The sequence below is a fragment of the Varroa jacobsoni genome, unplaced genomic scaffold (assembly GCF_002532875.2).
Source record: "Varroa jacobsoni isolate VJ856 unplaced genomic scaffold, vjacob_1.0 scaffold_1433, whole genome shotgun sequence".
Taxonomy (NCBI): domain Eukaryota; kingdom Metazoa; phylum Arthropoda; class Arachnida; order Mesostigmata; family Varroidae; genus Varroa; species Varroa jacobsoni.
The window spans coordinates 28,132-55,521 of record NW_019214335.1 but is presented as its reverse complement, the minus strand read 5'-3'; the positions used below and the strand labels follow the sequence as shown (position 1 = coordinate 55,521).

Below are 27,390 nucleotides of genomic sequence, written 5' to 3'. Positions count from 1 at the left end.
TGAAAGATAGATGGGGACCACAATGGATATGACCAACGCCAAGCTTAAAAACCTTTTGTTGTCTCAACGTTTTTAATATATAATATTAATATATAATATAAATTCCAATTCAAACAAACCAAGCATTTTTCCATTCACCATTGCCTCATATCAGGATCACTGATCTCAAACTAGGGCGTAGCCTTTTAGCTTAAATGTAAAGGACGGATTTTTTTTCTAGGCAAAACAAACATTTTCTATTTTTCTCAGACTGTCTTTATTCAAGCAATGTGCGGTACTTTGTTCGAATGGTTACTTGAAATCCTGACCAAATGCTCGTTTCGATCGTTCGGCCACCACCATTTTTCTAATATTGTTATTGTCGATTATTTTTTATTTAGACTATTGCAGTTACGGTCTTATCAATGGATCTGGTGCACATTTAGCATCAGAGGGTTTCCAGACCCTTGTTTAAAGTTCACCCAGTCCATTGATTTCATTGTAGTACTCGTTCATAAAAATATACAGAGTAACGCAAATATTTCGATAGTTTAAGAACCTTAATATTTTTTACGCTTTCTTTGTTACCGCATTCTACTCTGTGGCTGCCTTAGCAAATCTCAAAAGAACATTTCTAAGCTGTTAAAAGACCCCGGTATATATAATTCACTCATTCCCCAAGTATCTATTTCAGACATCAGTTTGTCGAACACGCATAATACCAAGCTCATACGCAAACGGCAGTGTTTGCCGTTGTGTTTAAAGTAATATGTTACTCCGGCAGCGGTTTTTTTTCCTTACTAACGAGAAAAAACACAAAATTCACACTAACTCTTTATTACAAATTGGGCGTATCTGCTAAAATTTTCGTCTAGTGCACTTTTTTTTTAGTTTCCAATTGTAGAACGTTTATTACTTGGGATAATTTAGAATATTGATATCGCACTCTTTGTGCGGCTTGTGTAGGCACGGCTGTACTTAACGCCATTCTATAGAACGCATCCCTGGCGTGAAGAATACGTTTGCTTACGAATATCTGGGTTTTTGAATACCTTTGTTAAGTGCCTGTAGGTCCAAAACAGTGCGAATTTATGTCCGGGTCGGCACACAGATATGAGGTTAAAGACCCATTATTTTGAACAATCTACCTTCTAATGGCTTTTTGGTACTCTATGTAATAATTTGATTCCCTTAGGCCCATCTACGAGCGTATCGCGTGCCATTAGCCTTTGTATTTCAATCAAAAGTTGAATTAGCTCTAGTCTTTCTCATCAGAGCTACATATTGTCCGAGTCAAACTCATCAAATTCAAGGCGCTATAACATCCAGAACTATAAAAAGTTAAGTAACAAAAAAACACGGTCGGGCAGCACTCTCTAGCCAGAGTCCGCGTCCATAAGTCCATAAGAAGTTCTATATATTTGAAATAAGGTACGCTTCCGGTATGTTTATATGGGGCAATTTTGCTTCACTCATCAATTTTGTGATTTAGTTATTCAAATAACTGATTAAATCATTCCAACTAGAAAATTAGGATATCACCGTAGCTACTATTCGGCTTGTACAGGAAACGTAGGACACTTTGCATGGCCTGTAAATCTGTTGCGATCCTGGGTAAACTGAATTTTATAGGACCGAACACACAGGTTTTTGTGCAACACAGGTACCAGAAAATATCATACGTTGGGCCTACCCATTAAAATCAGCAAAAAATAGAAGTTGCCCTTAGCTACTGCATTAACAGGCTTTCTTCTGGACAAACCTTTCAGTTAGTCTTCTTCGACCTTTATAAAGAGATCTCAAAAACTGCGGTATGTCTGCCTTGTAATGTATGCATTGGGCTTTGAAGCAATGGTTTTCATAACAAAAATTGATTACGTCAGTCCTTTAATCCAAGTCTATGATTGAACGGCATTCTCTGCTGTTCCTTATAAATACTAATTTGCTTGTACGCGCGGTTTAATTGTATTGCAAATCCTTCAATGAAGCCGATACGCCGGACATCCATATATAAAAAGCGAAAAATCCGTTTGGAATACATACACCCGCTACAACTTTGAATGAAAACCTAAACAAGTGAACAGCTTCAAATCTAATTGGCACCATTGTCATCGCTATCCTTGACAAACCCTTTCATAGAATACCTTCTAAATGTTACTTTGGTTTTCGATTTTTATTATTATTATTATATATTCATGGTAACGTCCAAATAATGACGGCAGTGATCATTACGCACACCTCTACGGACCGGCAACGGCTTTGGAAGAAAAGCTTCCTTTGCACGTTCCACGATCCCTCGGGGAGAAAGCACTTTCCCTGGCCGCGGAAGATCAGATCTCGATGTCGGTACCCGATGAAAATGGACAGGAGGTAAGCGATTCTGCTACTGTTTGTCTTGTGCCTTCGTACGAGTGTGCTTGTGCTGCGCATGGAGACGTTATCTTATCTCTCTAGCATTTTATAAGCGTGTTATGGAGACGCTGTGGAATTTCGTGTGAGTCCCTGTCATTTCCGTGTCAGCTGGAAGTAGACGTTCGCAGACGAAAACTAGAGTAACCTTACATAGCAATTCTCAATAATGACATCCTTGACTTCCGATATTTCTCACAGCAGCGGCCTGAAATAACATAAGTAGTATATATTAATGGTGTTCAAGGAAAAGGCGTTTTAAATGATTAATTGCAGTATTTTAGCTGAATCTCTTAGGTAGGTACCTGAACCCTACGGGAGCTTCCGACATCGCATGGGAACGTTCCACATAAGTATATCAATGTCGCACTTGTCACTGCTGTTACTAATAAGCTCTCAACACAGGTATCCACCTCCGAAGACGAGGACCGCGTATTACTTCGTCATGAAGGTCGAAAGAAGTCAGTCACAGTCGCCGCTCACGCCAACGGTAACAGTGCACTGAACTGTCTAACCGACGAACCTTTAAATCAATTTTCCTTTTTTATCGGTCTGTATGTGATACAGTGACTACAGTTGGAGACAAAGCGCTGGCGTTGAAGAGTCTCTCTGGTATAGTTGAAGTTTTCGACAAAAACAAACGCCTAAATGTAAATTAATTCGTAATTAAGTGACATTTCCAATGGATTGTTCTGTTGTAAATGAAAGCTTCTTTGGTACATAATTTATTTTAGACTGTAGATGTTATGGATACGCGTCCTTTGACCGTTCTATGCTGAGTGACCAACACTCAGTTCGTATCGAAAAATACAATAGACGGAAATTCAAGAGATGTTTGTGTGGAAAAAATTTTGTCGTTATAAAATTTATGCTCATAGGTCTTACGGCGTAACACTTGATAAGCTCAATTTTCAATTTCTTGTAGTTGAAAATTAACCGAAACTGAAAAATTAGCTTAGTGAAACTCTAACGATGGTGGTGATGGTAAAAATTACTGTATAGTCACGAAGATCGGTGAAGGTGGCAATTAGAAGGATTTTGCGAGAGGTCTCTGGTGGTCTTCGGTCAGATCGCCACTGAACTTAAAACATCTTCGATCAGTCTACGTTAGTTCGTACCGACAGCTTTTTTAAAGAGCTATTTTTACTCGACATAACGTTCAAACCGTAGGATTCAAAACACTGAAAGAGCTGCGTATTGGACAAAGTAGAACTGATCCTTCATAGACAGTAAATTACACCATAATAACAAATAAAAACCAAAAAAAAAAAAGAATATTTCAATTGACTAGCTAACGCACGGCGTTTTTTTCCGATCCATCCTCGGCTTGGCATCACCCCCGCAGTCTCACCAAAACGTGTACGCTTCTCCCGGTTTGGTAAGTTAATGACTATTAGTAATATTAGACGGGTTCGTGGACAGAACGCAAACCAAGCAACAACTTACTGATTATTCTATCTAAAAGTACTTTTTAAGGAATGTTTTCATGTACCCAATGGTACAAAAAAAAAATACCCAAAAAACACCAATCGTGAATGAAACAATTGACAAATCGCATCTAAATAATTCACGATTTACTCTATGATTGGCGATTATTTTTTTGACGAAGAAAAAACACAGAACAGTTAAACACTGTTCGTTAGATTAAAGTTAGGTTATTTAATGTTTGACAAACAGTTTTAAGTATAGAAAGATTGATTTGTATAGCATGAAACGGTTCTAAATAGAATTTCAATTGCAATAATGTTTTTATTGCCCGTTTGCCAGGCCAAACTAGCTTGCATTAAGAAACTCCAACGACGAATACGTTAGGCTCATTCATACCTATAATCTCTAATCAGAATGGATTAACACAGAGCGATATGGCAGAGCAGTACGGTATGAAATAGGAAAACCGCATCATCATCATCTCAATCTTAATGGCCAATCTACGTCTAACTGGCCGTTTTGTCTTCTAACACTTACTCAACATACAACGATTACGAATTTTACTTATTAATTGTTGTTGATGAGCAAACAGGCTTGTTGTATAAAAAGAAGATTAAAGAAGGATAGTTCTGTAACGTTTACAATAATGGAAGAAACCTATGACAAACTCCCTGCTGTCCGATATTTCAGTATGACGTGTTCATTCTCATGTTATTATCTGCCATTATCTCGATGAATCCATATGGCAGAGCACATAAGTTCTCTATGGTTCGTACAAATATCATTCGCAGTCGAGCCACACCACAAGGCCCTTTATGTCTCTATGCAGGACAGTACGAACGGGGTGTCGCTGTGAAGTCTCGGATCGTCTTGAAAAATCCGTTAGGTCCGCACACACATACACACACACGCACACACACACACACACACACACACACACACACACACACACACACACACACACACACACACACACACACACACACACACACACACACACACACACACACACACACACACACACACACACACACACACACACACACACACACACACACACACACACACACACACACACACACACACACACACACACACACACACACACACACACACGCAAATTCAGACATCGTAACGGGAGATTTGGATATTGCCTTTATTTTTATAGTGTGCCAGGTTCCCTCGATTCCTCGCTCATCTGATGGCTGTTTACATTTGCCGATTAGCCTTAACTGATACGAATATCGCTTTTGGGAAAAAGTTACTAGTTTAGATAAGCTACAATATTTCTCGACTCAATCGCTAAAGTTCATTACGTAAAGTAGTATTAGGAACTAAATAAATAAATATACTTAAGTTACAGAGAGCTCTATAGCGCCTAGTTGCTGAGATAAAGCTTCAGCAAGTAATTCTAACGCCTGTCATGTCAAATCCTAATGTAGACACGTTACTTTTTCATGGCCTGCCTTTACGCGTAGTTGAAGACAGAGGATTGTTTAGAGCTCTGAACCACAATAAAACCCACTGATGTATAAGGAGGCCCTCGCATACCACCAAGATCTGTCAATATTACACTTTTTGGATATCCAAGGAAGTAGAATTTGTAGAACGTTTCGTTTCGCTTATTTATGTCTGTTTTCACTAAAAAAATTATATAGAGTGTTTCGTTTTTTTTACTATTCGACTACCCATTAGCGTAATACCAAATGATGTTTGCCAAAAGAGCTGCAGTGCATGTTATCGACTATATATTGAGCCTGCAGAAAGGTAACCGGGCAGGTAACCAGGTTTATTTGCTAACTAACTCTTTATAATGGGAATCATACGAAATATTCTTGCAGCTAGTCAATTTTTCGGATACGAACACGCCTCCCTTACCTTTCTTTATACACTTTCTTATAATCCACGCTTAAATCATACATTGTAAAAGTGCCAAGCCTGATACAATTACTATGTCTATGATTTACAATACGATCGAGCTTCAGAGCTACATGATCTTCTGATGCTTAGTCTAACGACTGTACATACACCGCTTCTATTTTCACCGAGTCGTTTGCTTCCACGTATATTTGTGTGCCTATATTCTATTCCTAAAAGCTTCAATAATATTTCGAATTAGGAAGTAACAGGCGTAACAACTATCTAATTCTTTCCATTGATTTGTGCTAATCACACCTTCCGCAGTGTTGATGCCGAGACTCACCATGAGCTGCAATGACGGTACGTAGCATGTACAATTTTATAACTGATATTTAACTAATGGACAAGTCTATAGTAATGTTATTGCACTGACCTGTACCTATTCACTGACTAGACAGCGTCTGATAAAAATAGCCTTCTGAGAAATCGATACTGCAAAGATACGAAACCTGCATGACAGCCTTATAGGACCGATTGCGATCTACGACTTAGATTTTTCTTCGCTATGTCTCGCCTTAAATAAGACATTCCCTATATCGCCTTGAATACTGGGCCTGTCATGCTTTAGCTGAACCTACAAAAGGGAGTGGCTTGGGGCAAAAGGGGGAGAACCTAATGAGTACTACCTATTTCTCTTGATGGATCAGCGATAATAGCATATGAACAAAAAACTCGTTCATCATCTTAAGAAGTGTGATTATTGCTTAGCCCAACGTGGGCTGAAGCAGATAACATTTTCACGGTCAACGTGAACTACGGTAACGAAACCCAGCTATGCATAGATGACGAATCTCCAAAGAAAGCTGACATTTTTGGGTCTCGTTTCATCAATCGTCTGTGACCTGTTATTCCGTTTAGATGCTGAATGTATAGTGTGAATGAAAACCCAGAATATACATAAAGAAAGAAAATAGATTTGTCCGTAGTCCTTGTCAGCCAATATTTTTCATGTTTCTAAATGCTATATCATTTGGTCTGGGTACCACGTTCCTTAATTCTATATTATGGATATAATTGAATTTTTTTTTTGACTACACTAAGCGTATACTATTCTTTGAGATAAACTCTAAAAATGTGTATTAGCCAAGTCGTAATAGAGTTTATTCTATTTTCCTCTGAATGTTATTCTTAAAATGAAGTTATTGGCCATATTGGCAATGTCTCCCTTTCGTGTTTTCTTAAAGGGCCTCAGACCCAACAAGGGGTAAGCAATCAGATTGCAAACTATACGTCCTCGAGCAAGCCTTCTACTTTGCCTAGCGAACAACTTGCACTTTGCCGAAGTAGTGGATCAGAGCATACTCGTCCACGTTTATCAGTGGTTCGACAGTATACATAAGCTGGGTCGGTTGTACTGCCAATGGCTTTCTGTCGACCATTGTAGCTCGCCATTTCTGCGTTAAAAGATCAATAGGACCCAGTAGCAGGTGTCCAGGGTAAGCAGGTAAAGGTCTGTCGATCGATCCCCCAGAGGCTCAAGAAACTCTGCTACTTTATCTACATTGTTGCAATTTTAGTTTTTCCTCCATGCGCATCTCTGGTAACTGTAATTACATTATTAATTAGCGCATCGTCGAAGCTCGTGCTTGGAGAGCTCTCGTCTCGATTTACTTAGTAAAGCAATAGGGAATCAGGATGCGGAAACGGTTCAAGCGGTTGCAGCTTAAGCAGTTAGGGTAATTAAGGGATTTGCTTCATATTTCACTACAAATCAGGACTCGGCATATAAGCATACTCTTTTCAGCGATATCTGTAGGCAAATGCTATTTAACATCGCGTACTCTTTCGCTGATTGGCATATCTCTGCAGCTCAGCTTAACAAGGTATGGTATTGTTAATTTGGGGTTTTTATTAGAAAAAAGTTCTGGAAATTATCACGTGATCAGTTTAGCCGCAAAGAAAATAAATTTGGGGCTCGCACGAGTAGCACGTCGCAAGACCGCGTAAAATAGCGAGCATCTGATAGCTTTCGTGGTCTTTCGATTCTCTTTCAAGTGATCGTGACGATGGATCGGAAAGGGGTCGATCCCGAAAACCTAAGCTTTCATAGACGATTTTCATCACTTGTATTTGAATATTTCTGACACTAAAATTGCGAGAAACCAAATGCCATTTCATGTTTGATTTTTTTAATGTGCGACTTGTAAGGTGCTGTTAAGTTGTGGTGAGAGTACGCCTGCCTGTTCGGCCTTAGAGGAAAATGTATTCCTCAGGAACGATGTTAGGTTTGGCTAAAATGTCTCACGTAGGTCATGCAAGAACTGTTTCAGAGCTGTACAAAGATAAATGTATAAAGCTGCGTCTATTTGAGAAGCCTTTTCTATTTGAGAGAGTAACATATTGCCCTAAAAATACTTATCAACGTAGTCTGCATTAAACCAGAATATGTATCTTAGTACTATAGTGGGGCGCGCGTTTATATGTCTTGGAATAACTATTACTGTCATAAGAGGCTCACCTGCTGGATCAACAATTAGCGGGTATTATTGAAAACTATATCCTAGACGGATCACAAATACCTGTAAGTTAAGCAACCATTGACAAGCAAGCAAGACAACTATTTATATTCAAAGTTTCTATTCTGATACTGTGAAAAATATCTGAGCGAACTATATAGCACGTGGATACGTACTTGTTTGCTACGTACGACTATGATTGGTTGTCAATTCTATATCACTTTATAGCAGACGAAAGCCTCTAAATTCTGATTTAATAGCACTTCATTAGTAATTACGCAGCTGTGATAATAGAACACAACTTTATAACATCTACTAGTGTATCATGCTCTAACCTATCTCACAATTCTGGATAGTAACAACGTCCCGTTCCTGTTGCGGCTGCTGCTGCTGCGGCTGCTGGTGCTGCTGCTGCTGCTCTGCTGCTGCCGCTGCTGCTGCTGCTGCTGCTGCTGCTGCTGCTGCTGCTGCTGCTACTGCTGCTAGTAGTATTAACATAGGGAAAACATAAGAAAAAAGCGCAGAGTTAGCAAACTACACACTAATTAGTTGTTCATTTCTCGATCAAACAATAAGATAGACTAACTCACACTGAGTATTCTATTAAATAGCCATTATGGTTAGTCCGAGCAAATTTTGCAAATGCTTCATTGGACGAAATAGGACTAATTGTTGACAATCCAGAGTACGCCACAGGCGGATCATTGTCAAAATTGGCTGTTATAATCGAATTATATGCTGAGATCATATACGTGTAGATGTTTCTCTAGCAAATTAGACTACAAACACAATATCAGCTTTAATAATAATATATTTTTTTGTTGAATATTTAGGCTCAATAAATGTGAAAGCATATGTATACCGTAATATTTCATGCGTCAGCGCATGATGGAATAGTTCTAGCTGAATCAATCCCGTTAGTCCTATAATAGAAGAGTATTGACAGTAGTAATTGTCATCTACGTTTAGGTTTTTAGTCATATATATATATATATATTTATATAGATTATATAGATTATATAATGTGAAATGTCATCTACGTTTTTTAGTCTATATAAAACGTTTAGGTTATCTTTTCTTTATTATATCAACGTAATTATGTGCACAATAGCATCATGCTTGAGAGTTACTGTAGACGGTCAATGTTCCTTTTACGGCATTCGCATAGAAAATATCAACAAATCGTGCTATTTGACCTGTTATCGAGATTCTTGCCGCTTCTACTACCACTACACCCCATTTCTATGCTGAACGAAGCACCGCCTACTATTATCAGTTTCGTGTATATGCGAAAACGATCCGTTCCTAAGAATTTGTTTTGCTATTACCTCTTTACGCCGCAGTAACGGGGGCGGCGGGAAATTATTTACATTACGATAATTCAATTGGCTTCGTTTCCAGCGGAACAATTGCGCGCAGCCTCGAGAAGCCTCGACTCGGAAATGTCGAATAACAACCATTCGATGACAGTGTTCGGTAGTCCCACCAGAATCGGAAGTGACGTAGGCGCACTATCGTCGGACGAGAAGAGGCAGTACACAATGGGACTATGGCGTAAAGCGGTCGCTAGGGCCTCATCACTCGATTCCCGTCCGAAAACAGATACTACCAAGCTGCTACTCAAAGCACTCAATGAAAATCCGTACCATAAGGTCGGTGTTACAGACATGCAAATCTTTCGTGATAGCTTAGATAACGTATTAGCGTGCTAATTTTAGACACACGTTCAGACCCGGGCATAGACAGACAATCTTCGCTTTGTACTGGGAGCCAGCCGGCCAGCCGTGTGATGCAGTGGCTAACGGCGATACCAATTTAAAATATAGACCCATATAGAAATCAGCATCAAAACTAAACGTTTCTACAAATCACAGAGGCAACTGATCGAATTTGCTTTTGCAAATCATAAACATTTCTAGTAACTAAGCTGATGCGCCACGTGCCTCAAATACGTCTTCCGATACGATTAACTGGATCGAAGGTAATAGAGCTATGCCTTCACCAGAGTTTTACAACAGCATCGTATGGCACTCGTAGCCTGAAGACTTGGCTTGCACATTATCTAGAAGTGCATAACTAAAAGTTTGTTACTTAGTAAAAATTTACACATTTAATGTTCACTTAAGCTTTTGTAACGTTAGATTAACTCGACGGTACGGGGTTTCAGCGCCAGTTTTACGTGCTCGTTGTATCGTTCGGCTATTCTATAGAGTCTTCAATGAAGCACTGATTAATCGCTCCGTGGCATAAATGATGATTCCGAAAAAATGCCAACACTTCATGAGACCCATACTTCTTCCATTCGACTTTAGATAACTCAGAATATCGTTGTTTCAATGAATTCAACTATAAAGCCTTTGCGGCGAAACTTTCAGCTTACAGATGAGATGAGCTACATTAACACTAACTGTTTAAGTTGAACTTGTGGCCAATCAAAGATTACCCGCGTCTCTGGTTCAAGTTAGCCATCTCAAAGTGGCAGGTCGGGCTCTCTCGCTCCCAGAAGATTTACCTGTTTGCCTGATAGATGGATCTTGTTGGGGGAATAAATCTCCTAAATTAATGTTGCCGATACTGTATTAAATTAGAATCTGCAAACTGTGTCAGTTTTATCGAAGTATAAATAAATTGAAATCCAAGTTAAGCAGATAAAATCGACGAAACTGCCGACAATCATTAAAAGCTTGACATCAAAACAAAACAAAATTTTGGAAATATTTGAGGAAACGACTATGTCTTATCGTCTCTAATTATCTTGTTTCGTTTCGTCCCATCTTTCACATGGTTCCACAAAAGTATCACCACCGATATAATCCGAACCTCGTTAACGACGATAACCAGGAGCTGGCGGCTCACCTTCGAGCTCGCCGTTTGCGGGCCCGCCGTCTGACGATGTACACTCTTGCTGGTGATGTACCCTCGGAACCCGAGCAGACTGACCAGGATTCGCTGCATGGCAGCTCAGCCCTTCCGATCCAGGGGTATCAGCCCATGTCGGGTGGGCAAAAAAACACTACCGAAAGCGAGTCTGATACTGAAACAAAAGGTACAATAGGTTATAAGACGCAACCGTCTTCAATCGGTCTGCACGAGCGTGCAGAAATAGCCGGATTGTCAGATCAGCTAATCGCGCTATTGCATGCAAAGCATCTTGAAAATTGCCGGCTGTTAGTTTCGTTAACAGATACACTGAATTCTTCTTCTTTACACATGTATGTTTGTATGCATAAAAAGCATGAAAAGCAGCCGTTTAAATATGGCGCAACCATATTATCTGAGACAATCCTGTTCGTACTCCTATACTATATGCATGGTCGTTACTTTGACTTGTGCCAATCATCATATTTTCCCGTTGTCTGTTTGGGCACTAATGTTTTTTCGTAGGTCGCCGAAGGACATCGTCTCAGGGAGAGCGACGTCGTTCGCTTCGTCAACGACGGAAGATCTCGACGCTGACGTTAGGCCAAGTGTCGCATTTGGACATTCTACGTGCGGCACAGCAAAGACGCAGCTCATTGCTTAGCCGCCAATCGGGAAGCCTATCTGGGCCTCCGACAGCGGGCACAACCATGCCAACAGGCCACGCTGCCTTTCACGCCGCCGTAGAAAAAACCGATTCCGGAAAGGTCAGCACGCCTTATGCTGCCTTTGCATAGTTTCCATAGGGCAAACAGTGCATCAAAGCCAGTTAATGGAATGGGCCTCCCAGTCTGCTTTTATTTTTATAGAGACTATAATCCGCGTGTAGTAAATAGTCTTTAGGTAAAGTTAAACGCTCCTCTCATATGCGAGGAAATCGAATACCTGATGTGGGACCTAAACTTGACTACTGTGAAAATCATACAAAAAGGCAAGCAGATCGTAAGCTCTCTACTGCAACAATAGAAAATTATCCGTTCATCCTCTTAGAACTAGACATAAAGAAAATACTCATAATAGTTCCTGTTTGAAAACAATATTCAATTAATCAACCTACTCTTAGGACCCGTTTGATTTGGTTTATATATGGCTCTAACAATAGATAATCATTCGTTATTCATTTATTTGTTGGCATAAATTATAATCCCTGTTTTTTTGAACGTCGTTTAAATTTAGCTAGCAATACTGTCTACAAAGATGAACCTCATATACGTTTTGTAGTTGCATGATATGACATATTATAATCTGTAGTGATTGGAAAGCGTAGTTCCTTACGAGCTGTGCCACCATTAACTACCGCTACCGAACTGTAAATAATAACAACCCTATCTTTTGGTATCGAGCTAACGACGTTTGCAATCACTTTGTGTCGTTGGTAACACTGCTTGGTGGCAATGGGGTATACGCATATAGGAAAGCGTTCAGTCAAGTAGACCACCCAGTTTGAGATTGTCTCGCCAAAAGGCAATCTCATCCTCTCAGGAGGACGTGCTTGACACGCTACGGAGCCCACACGCCTCCGGGTCCGCATGTGCTACTGTAGCTTCAGCAAGCAGCAGCAGTGGCGGCGGCGACGGCGACGGCGGCGGCATCCGGAGCAGGCAGGACTCCCGCACCGCTCCGGAAGCGATGTCCGGAATGAGTACTCCCACTGGCGAACGGAGAAGCTCATTAAAATCGCAAGATCGAAACCACTCAGGCGAGGAGGATGCAGAAGTCCGGAGCCGACATCACGTGGTCACCATCGAGGATAACGGCGAGGACGATAAAAAGACCTTTGAAGAAACTAGCATATAGGCAAATACAGATAGCAAGCCCAAGTGGGTCGTGGGAAAAGCGTCACCTATAAAACGCTTATTGATTCTAGCATAAATAGCAGTATCGATGCTGGAACCAACAGCCGCCGAACAAACGGACCTCGCTGGTTAACGATATCGTTTAACATTACCGACTACTGACTAAGTTAGCGACCCAGATCACAGATGGAAATACTGAAAGTTCAAGCCGTTGTGTATGTGTAGACGCCGTATACGTGTATAGGAAAATTCCATGCCTTGTTTGTAAACAGGTAGTTTATCGTGAGAAACGTTTCTTAGCAATAAGGGCTGACCATCGGATTAATTCGTTTTGCATATGGGCCAAAAATGTTTTGTAAAATCTGAATGTTAGAGTAGAACCTGCCGACAATGCAGTTCACTTTAGGAAGTGTGCCTTGAAAGACAATGTGATCGAAACGTGACAGCCGAGCTACGCGTCGATTGCTGCCCGCTATTAATGTTTAGCGATCAACTCAAGTAAACCTGCTGTGTTTAGGCAGCGGCAAACAAAAATTTCAATATGGATTTTGTAAATTTTCGCCCAGTCAGTTCTGGATCATGCGAAACTATTTCTAAAAAATGCCTGCAAAATTGCAGTGATCTAATAAGCCACAATAGCTAAGTGTTTCTTTGCTAAATCAATGGCTTAAGGCCTCAACTAATGCACAGGGAGAACTTCTACCTGAAGATCTCTAGAATCCCTTAGAGACAACGGGGCACGTTGTGGCAGTAAAATCCTGATATCATCTCTGATGACACTTAGAGAAAAACGTGATAGAGTATCATAAAATCAACGTACAATCGGCAAAAATGTATCAGACAAAATCTTACATACGCGTAGAACGCTAGTATTCACCCACTGATTCTTTTCATCTCAGCTGAGATGACGCGAAATAATAGAAAAGAAAACGCCACACAGATAATCATGTTTAGAAAAAGCTAGATTGAAGAAGCAGGGGCGACGGCAGTTCACAAAAAATGAGAACTAACAGAAACAGTGAACAGAAAGGCCTGTCTACAAAGCCTTTAGATGAACAAGTGGGCTATCGAAAAATGAGTATTTTCGGGCTAAGCACATGCGGGTTACGTATATGATGTAGCCTAGGTATAAAAGAGTTGTCGATATAAGTTTACAATCGGACTGTTCGGAATTCAGAATCATGGTAGTCCAGGATATTTTTAACCAGTTGCTATCCCAGCAACAACGAGAAAGTTGAGCCTACTAAATGTCTACCAAATTGTAGGGCCATCAAAAACGATCATCGTTACTATTCTAGGTATGCTCTAATCCCTATGGCAAGCAAGCCGAGGCCAAAGGTAATTCACCAGCCTGTAAAAAGTAGCTGGGTATCGCTAATTTCTATTCGAATATTGATCGCGGTCGAAAATGGCTTGTAGCGTATATGATTAGTTCTCAGGCCTCCATAGAGGTGGCAGAGAGAGGTAATTACTAGAAACAATTATATATGCTAATTTTATAAAGTGGCTAAGACAAGTAAGCAGCTGAGATATAATAAGGACAAGCCGAATCCGCAGGAGGCGTTTCTCAGAGCGGACAAGCGGAGAGCCGACGTTTGCCCTGCTCGGATACATATTCAAAGGAGAGAAAAGAGAACAGCTAGACGATACGCGCTCATTCTATCAATCAGAGCATATTAACATGTCGAGTAGTCACGGTTGAGCAATATACTGGGACGTTAGAGATGAAAAAATTGTTATATACAATTGCGGCTGAAAACTGCTGAGGGGACAGGCATTTAGGAAACAGTTGGAAAGATCGAAACACGCGGTACCTAAACATGGTATTAATACTGATCATATTTAAAATTGGTTCTATTGAAAGGTAAAACAAAAAAACAGGCCACTTCCGAAATCGTATGCAGTCTGGCCCTAACGAACAAGTAACAGCAAACTAGCTATTTATTGAAGCAGATTTACTATACATCTATATGCCTAGTCAGAATAACGATACAAGGAACAACACAGCTTCGCACGTTGCTTATAGTACAAGAAAAAAAAAACATACCCGAAACTAAAGCAGACCACAGATATAGAAGAAACGCTATACTTCATCAGGAAATATAATATGACTAATAATTTAACGATGGCTGTCAAAAGACGCTGAACGGAGGGCAAACCTAGGCCGAATGAAATGCTTGAACGTCCATGTTGAAATCAGACGAACCATTTACCTAAAATAGGCCTCAATAGATGAGTACGACGAGCATCTGGAAAACATATGTCGAAACATCGAAATGTCTAAAAGTAGAATATAGAAAGGTAATTTGCTATAGAGATTCGGAAGTATGTTTTGTTGCAAGGGCTGCCGAGTCAAGAGGAACCGTTGCGGATCAACTGGTCCAAACGTTTCCTACCCACAAACAATCAATTGTAAGTCTGCCATAAGTCCGACGATCCATATAAGTGACAGAAAACGAGACAACAAGCGGTGGACGGTGGAAATAGGATACCTATTCTTTGAAACGATCATTATCAATCACAAGTATAATTAGGTATAAACAAATTGAAACATATTATCACTTCGAGAAAAAAAAACAGCCCCGACAATAAAGTCGTAACGAATAGAGAGCTACCTTCGTAAAAATACCGTTCGTAACAATAACTGCAATCAGGAGATGATAAGATTTTTAAGATGATAAGAAGAGATGATAAGAAGATCTTAAGATGATAAGATATTTACATGTTGTTGAAGCTGCTAATTATAAGAGAAAGGACACTTCTAAGAATAGGTAAGGTTTAGAAGAAAAAGAAACCCTTTTTTGTAGTTCTACGAAAAGAGAAACCCCCTCATGCATACTCCAAAAAAGTATAAATACAGTTAAAATACCACATGCGATAGAATATCGAAATATATAAAGAGCGTCAAATTCAATTGTGGAGAATGAAGACATAGCTAGGAGTCAACGACCTGATACAAAAAGTGAATTATTTAAATCAGTTTGAAAGAGGTGTGCGATCAAAAATCAAGCGAACGATATAGTTTAAAAAAGTGTATACAGACGACGTATTGTTAGTTTTCAGAGACGTTGTTTATCTTATCTGAGGGTATCTGAAGGAGCAATAATACTGGAAACAATCAGAGCAAACATCTAAGCTAAGATCGATGCAAGCAAAAAAGTGGCCAAATTACTAAATATATCATCGTGTTTGTTTAGGTGGTTTAGACGTTTCTTCTTTTCGTTATTTTTTTTTGGATCGTGGCAAATATTTTTCTGTCATCGTCATCGTCATGTATGAATCATTTGTGAAAATTACAATCGATCATAGACAGATACTAATGGTAGACTGAGGTCTTCATCCGAACGATCCCGTTATTGTGATCGCCTGATACGTGCCAACAATAAAGACAAAGTATATTCCAATATGTATTGACATCATTCTCTCTCATTTATGTAGTACTACAAACACTGACTTTTCATACGTAAGTAGATAATAATGGAACTAAAGAAAAAGGAAGAAAAACGACGATTGCGTACTTCAAATGTATTCGAGTAAAAACACATTATCTAGCCGTGATAAAAATGATCCGGTGCGCACTAGTGCTTAGGGTAATTTACAACTGTAAAAGGCAGTAACGTTTTGATAACAGTTTGGTTCTTTTTTGGGAGGAGATTTCCAGTTTTGATTTTTCATAGAACTAATCCCTAAGACGCCTTCGTCTCGTCTAAGAATTTTTCTATTCTGCCAATAGACACGCTACGAAGAGGACTTTAGCTTCATTGGAAATAGACACTGAGCCAGCTGAAACATCAACACAGGGAACTGACCTCAGAGACAGTTTCCATCAATGTCACACAGATCAGAATAATACTTACGACTCAATTTATGCTATTTCTCTATAGAGTCATTATCGAGGTTACTACTAGTTAGAAAATAGCAATATTTCACTTTCTTCAAACCTATCAACACAGATGCCGCTTATGGAGTTCAAAGGTCACAACTAATTTCGGCTACCATTCACGCGATTTCCACAAGACGCAGGTATGTCCTACGAACGTTTTCGGAAATAATTTTTACGCACACAACACAAGCTAGCGAACTGTGAAGGAAAAAAACATCGAATAGCATCCCGAGTGGAAGAAACGAATAACTTTTATCTAAATACAAAAACTTTACAGATCTTCTAATCTAAATCTAGAAAACTTCGACTAAAATTCACTAATGAATATATCATTGTCTTAGTGGCTATAAAATATGCTACTTTCTTGTCTGACCCGCTGAAAGGATCTCTTGAAATATATCACCTAAAAAAATAAAACGCAATTAACTTACAAAAATCTCTTAGATGACTGAAACATGGCTCAATCGATTAAACTTACCTTCTCTGCACATATGAAGGCGTCCCCACTGTTATTATGCGTTTCCTGAAGACTGTGTTTTATAGGTAGCCCTTAAGGCATATAGACTGAAATCTGTTCAGGTTACATACCGGCATTACTCTTAGTGAGCGTGGCAATCCTGCAAGCCTAGATATGTTAGGCGTCGATTTAGCGGTACCGGCGAACCGTGGGGCAACTAAGTCGTAATTGTCTGCAAATCCAAAGAGGAAGTAATTCAGGAAAAAACAACTAGTATGATGTCCTGGTTAAGCCTGCAACAGGATGCGATCATCATAACCTGAAACGCAACAGTTGAATTCATAACAACATGAAGGACTTCCAAAGTGATACAATGGAGCTACGCAAAAATATTATCAAGATAGCTTTAATTATTGTAGTCATCGTAGTGATATTTTATGCGCGACTGTTCTTCGATTACGTGTAGTTAATTCAATGACATTCACTTTGAAGGTTGGCTAAGTGGGTGGCATTTTCTGTACACTGCGTCAGCGACGTACGATAAGTTTTGCGTAAAGGCCAAAAGGATTTTTTGATAAGACATTTTTTGATTCCTTGCTTCAGCTGGTACGGAAGTAGCAGTGATCGTAACCGTGGCCGCAGCGAAGCGACTCTCAGACATCAAACAACACCTGCATGGTAGTAACGGAGGTGGCAGCTGTTGTACGCCTTTTCGTCCATAAGGGGCACGGGGATTATGGGTTTGTGTCTCGCTAATGGAACAGGCCAGATAGCTAACAACCGATAACAAAAACGCGCATGTAGTACTTTCTGTCGAGTCTGATCATCCGCAATATAAGCTTGCCATATGCGGATTTCGACGAAGGACTAAAGCGGGCTCAGTTATGCCATGGCTTGCGTCCTAGATTACCCTCATAGTCTTCTATTGCGTTTCAGATCCAGCATGGTCCAACACATAGGTAGTAGAATTTGAGTAAAGCCAGCCGTAGAGAAAAAACTTTTCATATAATTTAGTGAAAAACTATTGGCAGAGCCTAGGCTACTAACAACGTAATTTTTATAGAGTTATTTATCTAATATTTTTTGGCTCCGCAGTATATTTTCCCCGTAACAGTTTTTTTTTCAATTCAAAATTAGGCATGATCCCAGTCAGTATGACTGCGATTCTTTGCAAAATTTTCATGTAAAAACATAATTTCAAAACACCCGCGCAAAGTACCCATTCTCCAAGGCAAGCAAAAATGATCAAAAACTGGCAACATATTTTAAATTGTCGCTTATTAAATAAGCAGTTTATTAAATAAGCAAACTATGATATAACATGATTGAAGTATGTTTGGGCAATTCGCTATCAAAACTGTATTAAAATTGAAAACCTTGTGTTGATGGAAAATTAGAGGTAAAGTTCAGAAGAGAGCTATACTATATCATTATACTTGGTTCAAAGCATTACCATAGCTATAGAAAAATGCTTACCATCTTATCTTTTTATTATAAACTATTCGCCCATCTCGTTTATCCACGGCATAGTAACTGTTACTTCAATAAGGATTTATTTAAGGCAATCATGTGTCGTCGGTCGTCCCGCAAAAACGAAAGAGCTGTGCGATTTATCAGACACAGAACTTCTTTGTCAATTGTTAAGATCTTTTTTCCTTCTACTATATACGAGCATTATCTTGTCTACGCGTTAACTCAGCTATACACGGTCTACAGATGCAAATAGCCTCTTTGCTTCATATTGCAATGGTAAAACACGAATAATTTAAACTGGAGAACATCCTCTGTAGATCCGTGCTGGTCTTTAACGCTACGAGTTCCTGTTTAGCAAAATGGCCTAGAGCAGCTGAGACACAACAGGGTACAGTATATCCCATAGCAACGTCGCCTTATGAGCTTTTCCGTCAGGCCAGTTTCCTTGTTCGTGTCACCGGTGTGTACTGGCATTTACATGCTTCTATATTAGCCTATAACCCGAACTCCAGTGAGCTATCGTCTCGCTTTAGTACGTGGTGAATCGCACGCTAATAGCGTGACAACATCTATAACAACAACAATATCAACAGACATACAAACAACAATAACGATGACACGCAATAGAGAAAGTAACGTTGCAGAGCTGCTGAGGTCGTGCAGCGTTACGAAGCTTTAGCGTATCGTCACGCGCTCTCGCTGCGATGTATTTCGTACCTGCATTGATTAACTGTTAAACTAACAAAACCGACGAATTACTGGTCGTTACACGAAATATTCGAACTTATCCGTTGCTAGATACCCTCAGCTTTAAAGTAACACGGGGATGACAGCCTTTCTGAATGATATGTTTAGGTTTTGACGTTAACTTACCATAAACTTAATTTAATCGTTTGAAATGGATCACGTTTGAGACAGATGATTCTTTCCGATGTAAGACAATCGATACAGAACGGTTATCAAGGCGTCCCTAGACCGGAATTATCTAACGGAAGCTACGCACAATAAATTGCAACCAAAGCAGGGTACCCGGGCACTCTGCCCACTGGAACTGAACCCATGCCCATCCTACAACGGCTTTAGAGGAAGAAAGATATTATTCATCATACACCATATAGAGGTGATTAACAAGAGCTTTCGGTATAATTTCTGTCTGACTGTTTTAGTAAACGTTATTCAACATCACGTAAATTAAATTTATTTCCAAAATGGTAATCGATTTTCAAGGTCGCTTCCTTATTCAACATTTAAAAGTAAAATGTTCGAGTTCGAAACCCGCCAACGCAAACCCAATTCCCTCAACTGAAACGTTAAATATAAGAGAACTTGATAATAACGACGTCTTTAGCACTTAGCAGTTCTAACCGTACGCTTAGAAGCTACTAAGCGAACATTTCAGCTGTCGGCTTATGCAATAATCTGTCCTTCTACGCGCCATCGTGTGACCTCTATAATTTCTATTTCCATAACATTACCTTAATAGCAGATTCGGACGGAGTCCAACACATTCGCCATTGAACTAGAAAAAGTATCGAATACCCCTAATCTTTTTAATTTTTTTTTTTGTAAACCATATGTTATCAAGCATGCCACATTATAGGACACCGTCAGTCGCCATAGCAACGGCCATATTGGCTTGGCAGACCTATCTTGGACGAAAATAAGTACGCATTTGTTTTGCTTTTTTGTTAGTCCTACTTAAAAAAGCCTTTGTCATAAGAAAGTCTAGTATATCCACTATCACGACTGTTAAACTACTCCGCCATGCCAAAAAATGGAACGAAGAAGAATGCGTACCAGGTAAAACATAGATGTTTTTTGGCTACGTTACCGAAGTTTCGCTGTCGATTTTCTCGGCCACGTTGCATGACACAATATTCTCAGTAGAAACTGCCACAAAAGCTATTGGCAAATTGATCTTTCAACATCATATGACAGTGTTATAACATAATAAATGTGCGTCTTGCAAAACTAAATCATTAAAAATGCAATAACGTTGAGAACCGAATATAAAGTTTAGCCTAAGCAAAAAAAAATACGAAAAACAAGCGTGTGCAACATACATTTCACTTGATTTAAATAATTTAATAACAAACAGTGTTAAATTATACCGTGAGAATTAGCTGTCATGTTTCTAGCAAATTTACCACCAAAAGCCAAATAGAAATTGACGGGATTAACAGTGGCACACCATAGATAAGCTCCGATTACTAAGGCACACCCCGATCATGGCTGACTTGGGTTTCCTTGATATAAATATAAAAATTTAACTAATATATAGCTTCTTAGGAGATACAGCCAACAGGTTTTTGTAGTTAGCTTTTTTAGCGACCTTTCGTACGGTGTCGAGCTGGCACTGCTAGGAATTTTGATTCGCTATGTCAGAACCCTTACGAAGTCTGCCATATAGTGAATTTCCTTCGGCGTCACAGTTTTCTTCAGATCTTTCCTCCTGGGCCCAGATCTGTTCTTCAGCTGTACCAAACATGAGGAAGAGGGTCGAGTTTATCATCGTGAAAATGCCCGTATAAAGGAACGCGAGATGCCATTGCGTAAGCGTATTCTACAATTAACATTCCAAAATACGAGACACGTAAGTTTACAAAATTCAACGATTAAGTAATAACTAGTTAATTTTTCATCTTCAGATGCCGGATCATTGAAGAGTAAACACAAAACAATTAAGACAATTACTTTTGTGAGCCATAAGGAATTCTTCTAAACAGAGTCAAATTTATCCAGAACGATGATTTTTCGCTAATTAGAAGCTTAGACAATAACTTTCGGATCAGTACCCCTGGCGAATCAAACAGAAAGGTAATCTCACAGATAAACATTTATCTGCCTGATAAAATCTCCAATATCAAATTAATGTGAAGTTATAGAAATAGGGGAGTATACGCGCAATACACCTCGGGCTTGTCAACGATACAAACATTATCCTCTGTGAGATAGCCCACAAGTTTTGGTGCAAGAAGGCCTGCGACGTTGGCCATCACATTGAGGACGCCTGTCACAGCGCCAGCGAATCGTGGTGCAATGTCGAACGCCATCCCCCCGTCACCCCCGCCGGCAAATCCAAGAAACAGATAATTAACAAACAGTGTTACCATAACGAGGTCATAATCGCAACCAATCCTTGAAAGGAGGACCATGCAGAAGGAGGGCAACAGTTGCGCTGAAATTTCAGGACGGATCAGTGCAGTTAACAATAAAAAGCAAGTTAGTTCATATTCCTGAAGACTGTTACGTACAGGAGTTCTTTACATCTAAGATAACATTTTTCTTTCGCTTCGACGAGATTCAGTTTTAAGAAAGAATTGTCGACTGTCCTTCAACTTGATGTTGACTTTGGACGTATTCATCTTATAAAAATTTTTATTGGCTACATTTATCAAATTAAAATGATTTAGCATCTTTAGTGGAATATAAAGAGAGATTACTTACAACAAACGATGAAAAATTTCCGTAATCTTGTCTTGTTGAATGCTTTACGTTCGATTAGTTTGTCCGCGATACGTGCAGTGACAAGGAGGGTGATCGCGATGCATAAATTCATACCTCCATTAATCCAACCGTTCTGCGGAGATTCAGATATTAATAGAATAATCGCGATGTTATAGAAGCACATTGAATTCAAACTAAAATGAAGTAAATGAAGAAGGAGCTTAAAAACAAAACGGTTATTTGTTTACTCCTACAACTACTACAAAGGACAAATGACACGAATTTTCTGCGTCTTTGCAGATAAAATGTAGTGTTACGGTTATTTTCGGTGTGATAATCACTCCACATTAAAGATTACTACGCTATACACGTTATTTTCCGTTTTTTTTTTATAACAATTTTAAAATAATTTTCATGTAACAAGTCGATGAAATCCCCCCCCTCATAGATCTGCTTAACTAAGAAACCCATAACATATTTTGTTCCTCCTTTATCCAGTTTCGTATGATATCAATTAATTCATTCATCAGTTAAGTCCAAGAAGTTGGTAGGCAAAACTACTCACAGCAGTGATGTCTATGGCGAACATATCATTAAGGTATGTCGGTAGTTCTATGAGCATCATGTAATAATTGAAAGAAGCGGCCAATTTGGCAAGGCCCAGAATAAGGACGGCTGGTGAGAACAGGATTTGCCTCCATGGGATCTGGAGTACGGATATGCAAAGAAAAAACACAAAGGAAACAGTATTGAAATGTGTTAGGAGAACATTCATCGGTTTTTTCATTTAAAATCAGTGTCGATGTGTGTTCATAGGAGACTTAATAATGTCTATTATCGGCATGCCAAATGTTCCCTACAAAGCCTTAAAAGAAAGATTTGTCTATTTCCTTAAACAAAGATATTTCAAATCTGCTTCAAATTAAGGTGGCATTATATCTTAGGATTCTGCACATAATTTGATTTAATTTATTGCTTATGTGAGAGTTTCAAAGCTTTCTACGAATCACATTGTATATCTATATCATACGTAAGATTTAAGGAAGACGAGCAAATGCACAATACCGGTGGGCGCGCTTTTTTAAATTTGCTTGATCGTGATTCGACAATGTATTTGCGCTCTTCAGCGGAGATCCATGGGTGTCGCTCCGGACCATCTGCCGCAACACAAAACCAAAATACCGTCCACAAAATGCCGAGTAGGCCTACAAAACACGCATATATACAGATTATTCTAAAACATACTAATAATTCTGCGGAACAATCGAGGATAGTTAGCGACTCTGTTCGCATTGGTATTCTACGCTATTGGATTTGCAATATTCCATTGCGTCAATAGTAAGCGTACCAGGTAGATACGACTTACTCGTACGTTATGCTTCTTTTATATATCTTTATTTACATTTTAATAATCATAAATTCATAGCGTGCTTTACCGAATAGATAAAACGAAACGGACCAGCCCATCGGCGAGGTGCAAAGATAGGCTGACACTGGAAGAGTTACAACCGTTCCGACCACAGTGCCAGCGTTGACGAAGTTTAATGCCGAATTTTGCTCGTTAGCAGGTGACCAACGCGCGATAAATGCGAACACTGCTGGGAACGTAATCCCCTATGAATGGGGGCACGAAAGCCATAAAAGAAGACTTTTCTTTTTTAAGATGTCCACTGTTAACAGCAGAAAGGCTCGCGTACCGATAGTATTTGCACAGAGCCGATTATTCCGAATATCAACTCATTTTTAAATTTTCTTTTCGTCAAATCAAATTTTAAATAACTAGGACTTAGGCATGAAGAGCAGGGTTTTTAGTTCGGAAAAAAAGCAATTGAAAACAGGTTTAGTGCTATTACGAAAAAATGTAAATTCGTAGCCAGCAAAAAGTGCAGCTTTAGCTTGAATTAAAAAATATTCCGCTGTAAGGTGCAATTGCTAGTTGCTCTTTATACAAGAATAGGCGTTTGTGGGATGAAGGTCTGGCGAAGCACCTAATCTCTACATTGATAGCTGTCAACTAGATGCTTCCATATGTCCTAACAGTTGTCTCCTGACAATATACGTACTACATATTTCTCACCCAACGGTCCAGTTATGAGTTATCTATACGAAAAAATACCTCTGAGAGGCCTTCACAGACTCGGAGCGCGACCAAGGCATAGTAGTTAAAATAAGCAGTAACGTGTGTCAGGCATGTGAGTAACGAAGTTAGACCCACACCGAGTCCAAAAACCCAGGTCGCGCTGGCCACTTCCGCAAAGTATCCGCCCGGGATTTGTGTGATTAAGTATCCTAAGAAGAACGCGTATAAAACTGTCGCTTGCTGGTTTTGATCCCAATGGAAGTCACCTTGCAGCTATTGAGAAATCCCAAAATCAGTACATAAAACAAAATCTTTAGAAGATACCTTGACGATCTTATGCAAATTTACCTGCCGAATCATAGTTACACTGCGATATACACTGGGGGCGAAAGCCAGAAATGTCAGACAGAAATACGAATGCTCGGGAACCCTAGCACAAACCAGCAAAAAAAACAACAGCCTACTTAGTGTAAGTAAGACATTTTTGGACCTTTCTCTTTTCAGCACATATATATATATATATATATATATATATATAGAGAACTGTTTAGGAGAGCGGCCTCTTTTTCTGAAAGATAAAATTTAAATCGAAGCACACTTACTTCGCGAAGCTTTCGCGATAACGAATGCCCTCCCTGAGCTATGTGTTTATCCGGTCGACAGTTATCACTAGAAATAAAAGTAATATTATCACCAGTAGCATTAATGCTATTGGTCATAGCTAAAATTGCAACGGAAAAGTTCAGTCTCATGGCATAGACCAGAAATGCGCCGATGAACATCGAGAAACAAAGAAGGAACCGTATCTGTAAAATGCCTAAAACGCAAGCATAACGTATGATTACTAGAAATATAAAATATTCGACAAAGATATATTCAGATTCAATAGATATCTATTTGCCAATATTTTTTAATTTATTGCCAATAATTTGCAATAACTAGTAACTGATTAAATATATGAGACGTTTCTATAAAAAAAATTATAAAAAGTTGGTAGCAAATCAACATTGCTTTATAGGTCTATACATATGAAGCTTCTTCATTGCATCGAATTCATTATTTACTATGTTTCAAAGAGTCTTTTAATCCTTTTCAGATATCTACCTAAGTCTATAATGAGCAGAGCCACTAGAAATCAAGTTATTATATGTGTTACTGGAGATAACGCCGCACCAAGTAACATCGGATGCTTGATCGCAACAGCAAACCCAAAAGCGATATTTCCTTATGTAGCTAAAAAGAAGAAACCTCGTTATCAATTATGCATATGTCGATTTTTCCGTATAGATATGATCCATATTTCCTTAGTAAATAGAATGTCGTCACTATAAAGGTGTAGTAAAATTAAAATTCAATGTTAACCTCGTTTTTTAGCCAGCAATCAAAGTGAACATTGTACCGCCGACCGTCGCTGTTTGAAGCTCGTGCGAGGTTGAGCCTAGCATGCCAAGGACGCTGCCTTATGTGCCTGCACGAACACATGGAGGATCCTCGACTCGCAAGTAGGCAGTGACATTAAACGGAAGATAGTTCGGATAGCGAACTATAAGTAAAGGCTGTTCATCGTCAGAATCAAAGGGCTAATAAAGCAATTTTGTAATCAACGGGGTAATACAACTTCAACAAAGCCGTGATTAATAAACTAATACCAGCAGCTTGGCTTGCGATATCCTTAATTGAAATAAGCTATAGTCACAACTCTAATTTAAGCCGCTCTTAATGATACGATCAAACCTCCTATTTTGAACAGAATGGCACTAGAGAACATCCAGATACAACACTCAGCTTTGACACCTTCAAATTGGAACAGAGATGCTTTCGGTTCAGAATAGAACTATTTAACCAGCGTTTAAATAGTTTAAGAGCAAAGTCCGAGCTTTATCTGTGGATTGATCACAGACAAATGCCAATACTGCGAAACATGCTGACTGCTTCTGTCACCGTATGTCAGCTATTTGCTCGTATCAACCTCGAAATCATCCCGAAGCAGCTAAATACTCACTTAGTACTTTTAAATACCTTTGGCTAGAAAGCCTCACGAAAATTCATGCATGCATAATAAACATAATTAAGTAGCGAAAAGTGACGTTGCAAAAAATTCACAAACACAAAAAGGGTCAACTTGATGCCTATGTTGTTCTGGCCCTTTATTACTGACGTTGTCGCTACCCGGCCATTGGCCATTAGTGAGACTCGCACTAGAAAGCTAGTCATGTAAGACAAAGATACATAGATTTTACCACGCGGCATAAAGGCATCTAAGGGTTTACTAAAACGCACAACTACGACCTAATAGTAACCGTGTAAACTGCGTTTGTTGCGACACTCACTGCCCCTTCGCTCCCTTAAGGTGTCTCCTGGAGCCTGACTCATACTGTTGCGAAAATGCTTTCGAATCGTGATATCCTGAGTACAATCTCCAAGCAGAAGCCGAACAGGCAATGTTGCACAATGAGAAAATCGCTCTATCTCCCTTTATTATATCGGCGTGCAACTCCTTCTTCCTTCAGACGAAATCAACAAGTTTGTTTGCGCAGCTGTATCTTTTAGGCTCTCGGATCTGGACAACTAGGTGGACGAACTAGTCGCAGTAGCTGTATTAGATCGAACTTTTAAGCACTTAACTATCTGGATGTAGAGAGGTGCTTCTGGACGAAAGAGTTCGACACGGATCGATCTCATCACCCTTTCCTACATTTCACGCTGGCCTGTAACCGTCACCGAAACATAGACATAGTGGGAAACGTAGACGGCAATTCTTAGAATGCCAACGTCAATAGCGTCAGTGCGTAGGCAGGCTGGTTTTAGCATATATACTGGTCTCCAAAATGGCTTTCTGTTTGGAGAGAGTGAAAATAGAATTGCGTCATGGTAGTGTTGCACTTTGCAGGTAGAATAATGTACGATTCGTATATAACAATATTATCTGGAGAATTTACTTTGCCCTTTGCCTAGCAGCCGCGGACGGCCTGACGATCAAGTAAAAATAGACGTTTCGTCACAAAAATTAGCTGCCAGTCGTACGAGGCGTTTTGTGCTGGTGCAATCGAGATGTACATCCTAGCGATAATTAATGCAGCGTTTTAATTATCTATTCCAATATATAGTTACAGCATTCATGGAACGAAGACTTGCGACACTTT

At 39.4% G+C, this 27,390-nt stretch overlaps 2 protein-coding genes and 1 long non-coding RNA gene across 13 annotated transcripts in view; 1 reads left to right on the top strand and 2 right to left on the bottom strand.

Moving 5' to 3' along the window:
* LOC111270039 (uncharacterized) overlaps positions 1–16,313 on the top strand; it is a gene marked incomplete at its 5' end in the record, with an annotated part of 33,937 nt that extends 17,624 nt beyond the window's left edge. The window contains 8 exon segments of one of the 2 annotated variants that reach the window (XM_022850025.1): positions 2,202–2,349; positions 2,794–2,878; positions 3,734–3,766; positions 6,001–6,036; positions 9,594–9,844; positions 10,989–11,238; positions 11,577–11,818; positions 12,525–16,313. In XM_022850025.1, coding sequence (XP_022705760.1) covers positions 2,202–2,349; positions 2,794–2,878; positions 3,734–3,766; positions 6,001–6,036; positions 9,594–9,844; positions 10,989–11,238; positions 11,577–11,818; positions 12,525–12,908 — 1,429 coding nt within the window. 2 annotated transcript variants of the gene reach the window in all.
* Positions 2,434–11,142, bottom strand: LOC111270041 (uncharacterized). 6 transcript variants are annotated; one of them, XR_002686104.2, is made up of 6 exons: positions 11,013–11,142; positions 9,521–9,703; positions 8,528–8,644; positions 8,195–8,255; positions 2,694–2,911; positions 2,434–2,596 (listed from the first exon to the last, which is right to left on the bottom strand). It is a non-coding gene; the product is annotated as an uncharacterized LOC111270041 (long non-coding RNA). The 6 variants fall into 6 exon arrangements; XR_015314809.1 differs by having other exon boundaries at positions 8,528–9,115; positions 11,049–11,123; XR_015314808.1 differs by lacking the exons at positions 9,521–9,703; positions 11,013–11,142 and having other exon boundaries at positions 8,528–9,513.
* LOC111270040 (sialin) lies at positions 11,140–27,159 on the bottom strand. Of its 5 annotated transcripts, none has more exons than XR_002686100.2 (10): positions 26,578–27,159; positions 24,850–25,064; positions 24,284–24,520; positions 23,604–23,781; positions 23,233–23,372; positions 22,733–22,873; positions 22,168–22,300; positions 21,831–21,898; positions 17,379–17,566; positions 11,140–11,226 (listed from the first exon to the last, which is right to left on the bottom strand). XR_002686100.2 is itself a non-coding variant. In XM_022850031.2 (9 exons), exons 1-9 carry the CDS (start codon positions 26,618–26,620, stop codon positions 17,504–17,506), a joined length of 1,218 nt encoding a protein of 405 aa, XP_022705766.1. In that variant the 5' UTR covers positions 26,621–27,159; the 3' UTR covers positions 16,124–17,503. The 5 variants fall into 5 exon arrangements, 3 of the variants coding, with proteins under 3 accessions (XP_022705766.1, XP_022705765.1, XP_022705762.1); XR_002686099.2 differs by having other exon boundaries at positions 11,146–11,226; positions 17,269–17,566; XM_022850031.2 differs by lacking the exon at positions 11,140–11,226 and having other exon boundaries at positions 16,124–17,566.
* Positions 27,160–27,390: the final 231 nt, after the last annotated feature.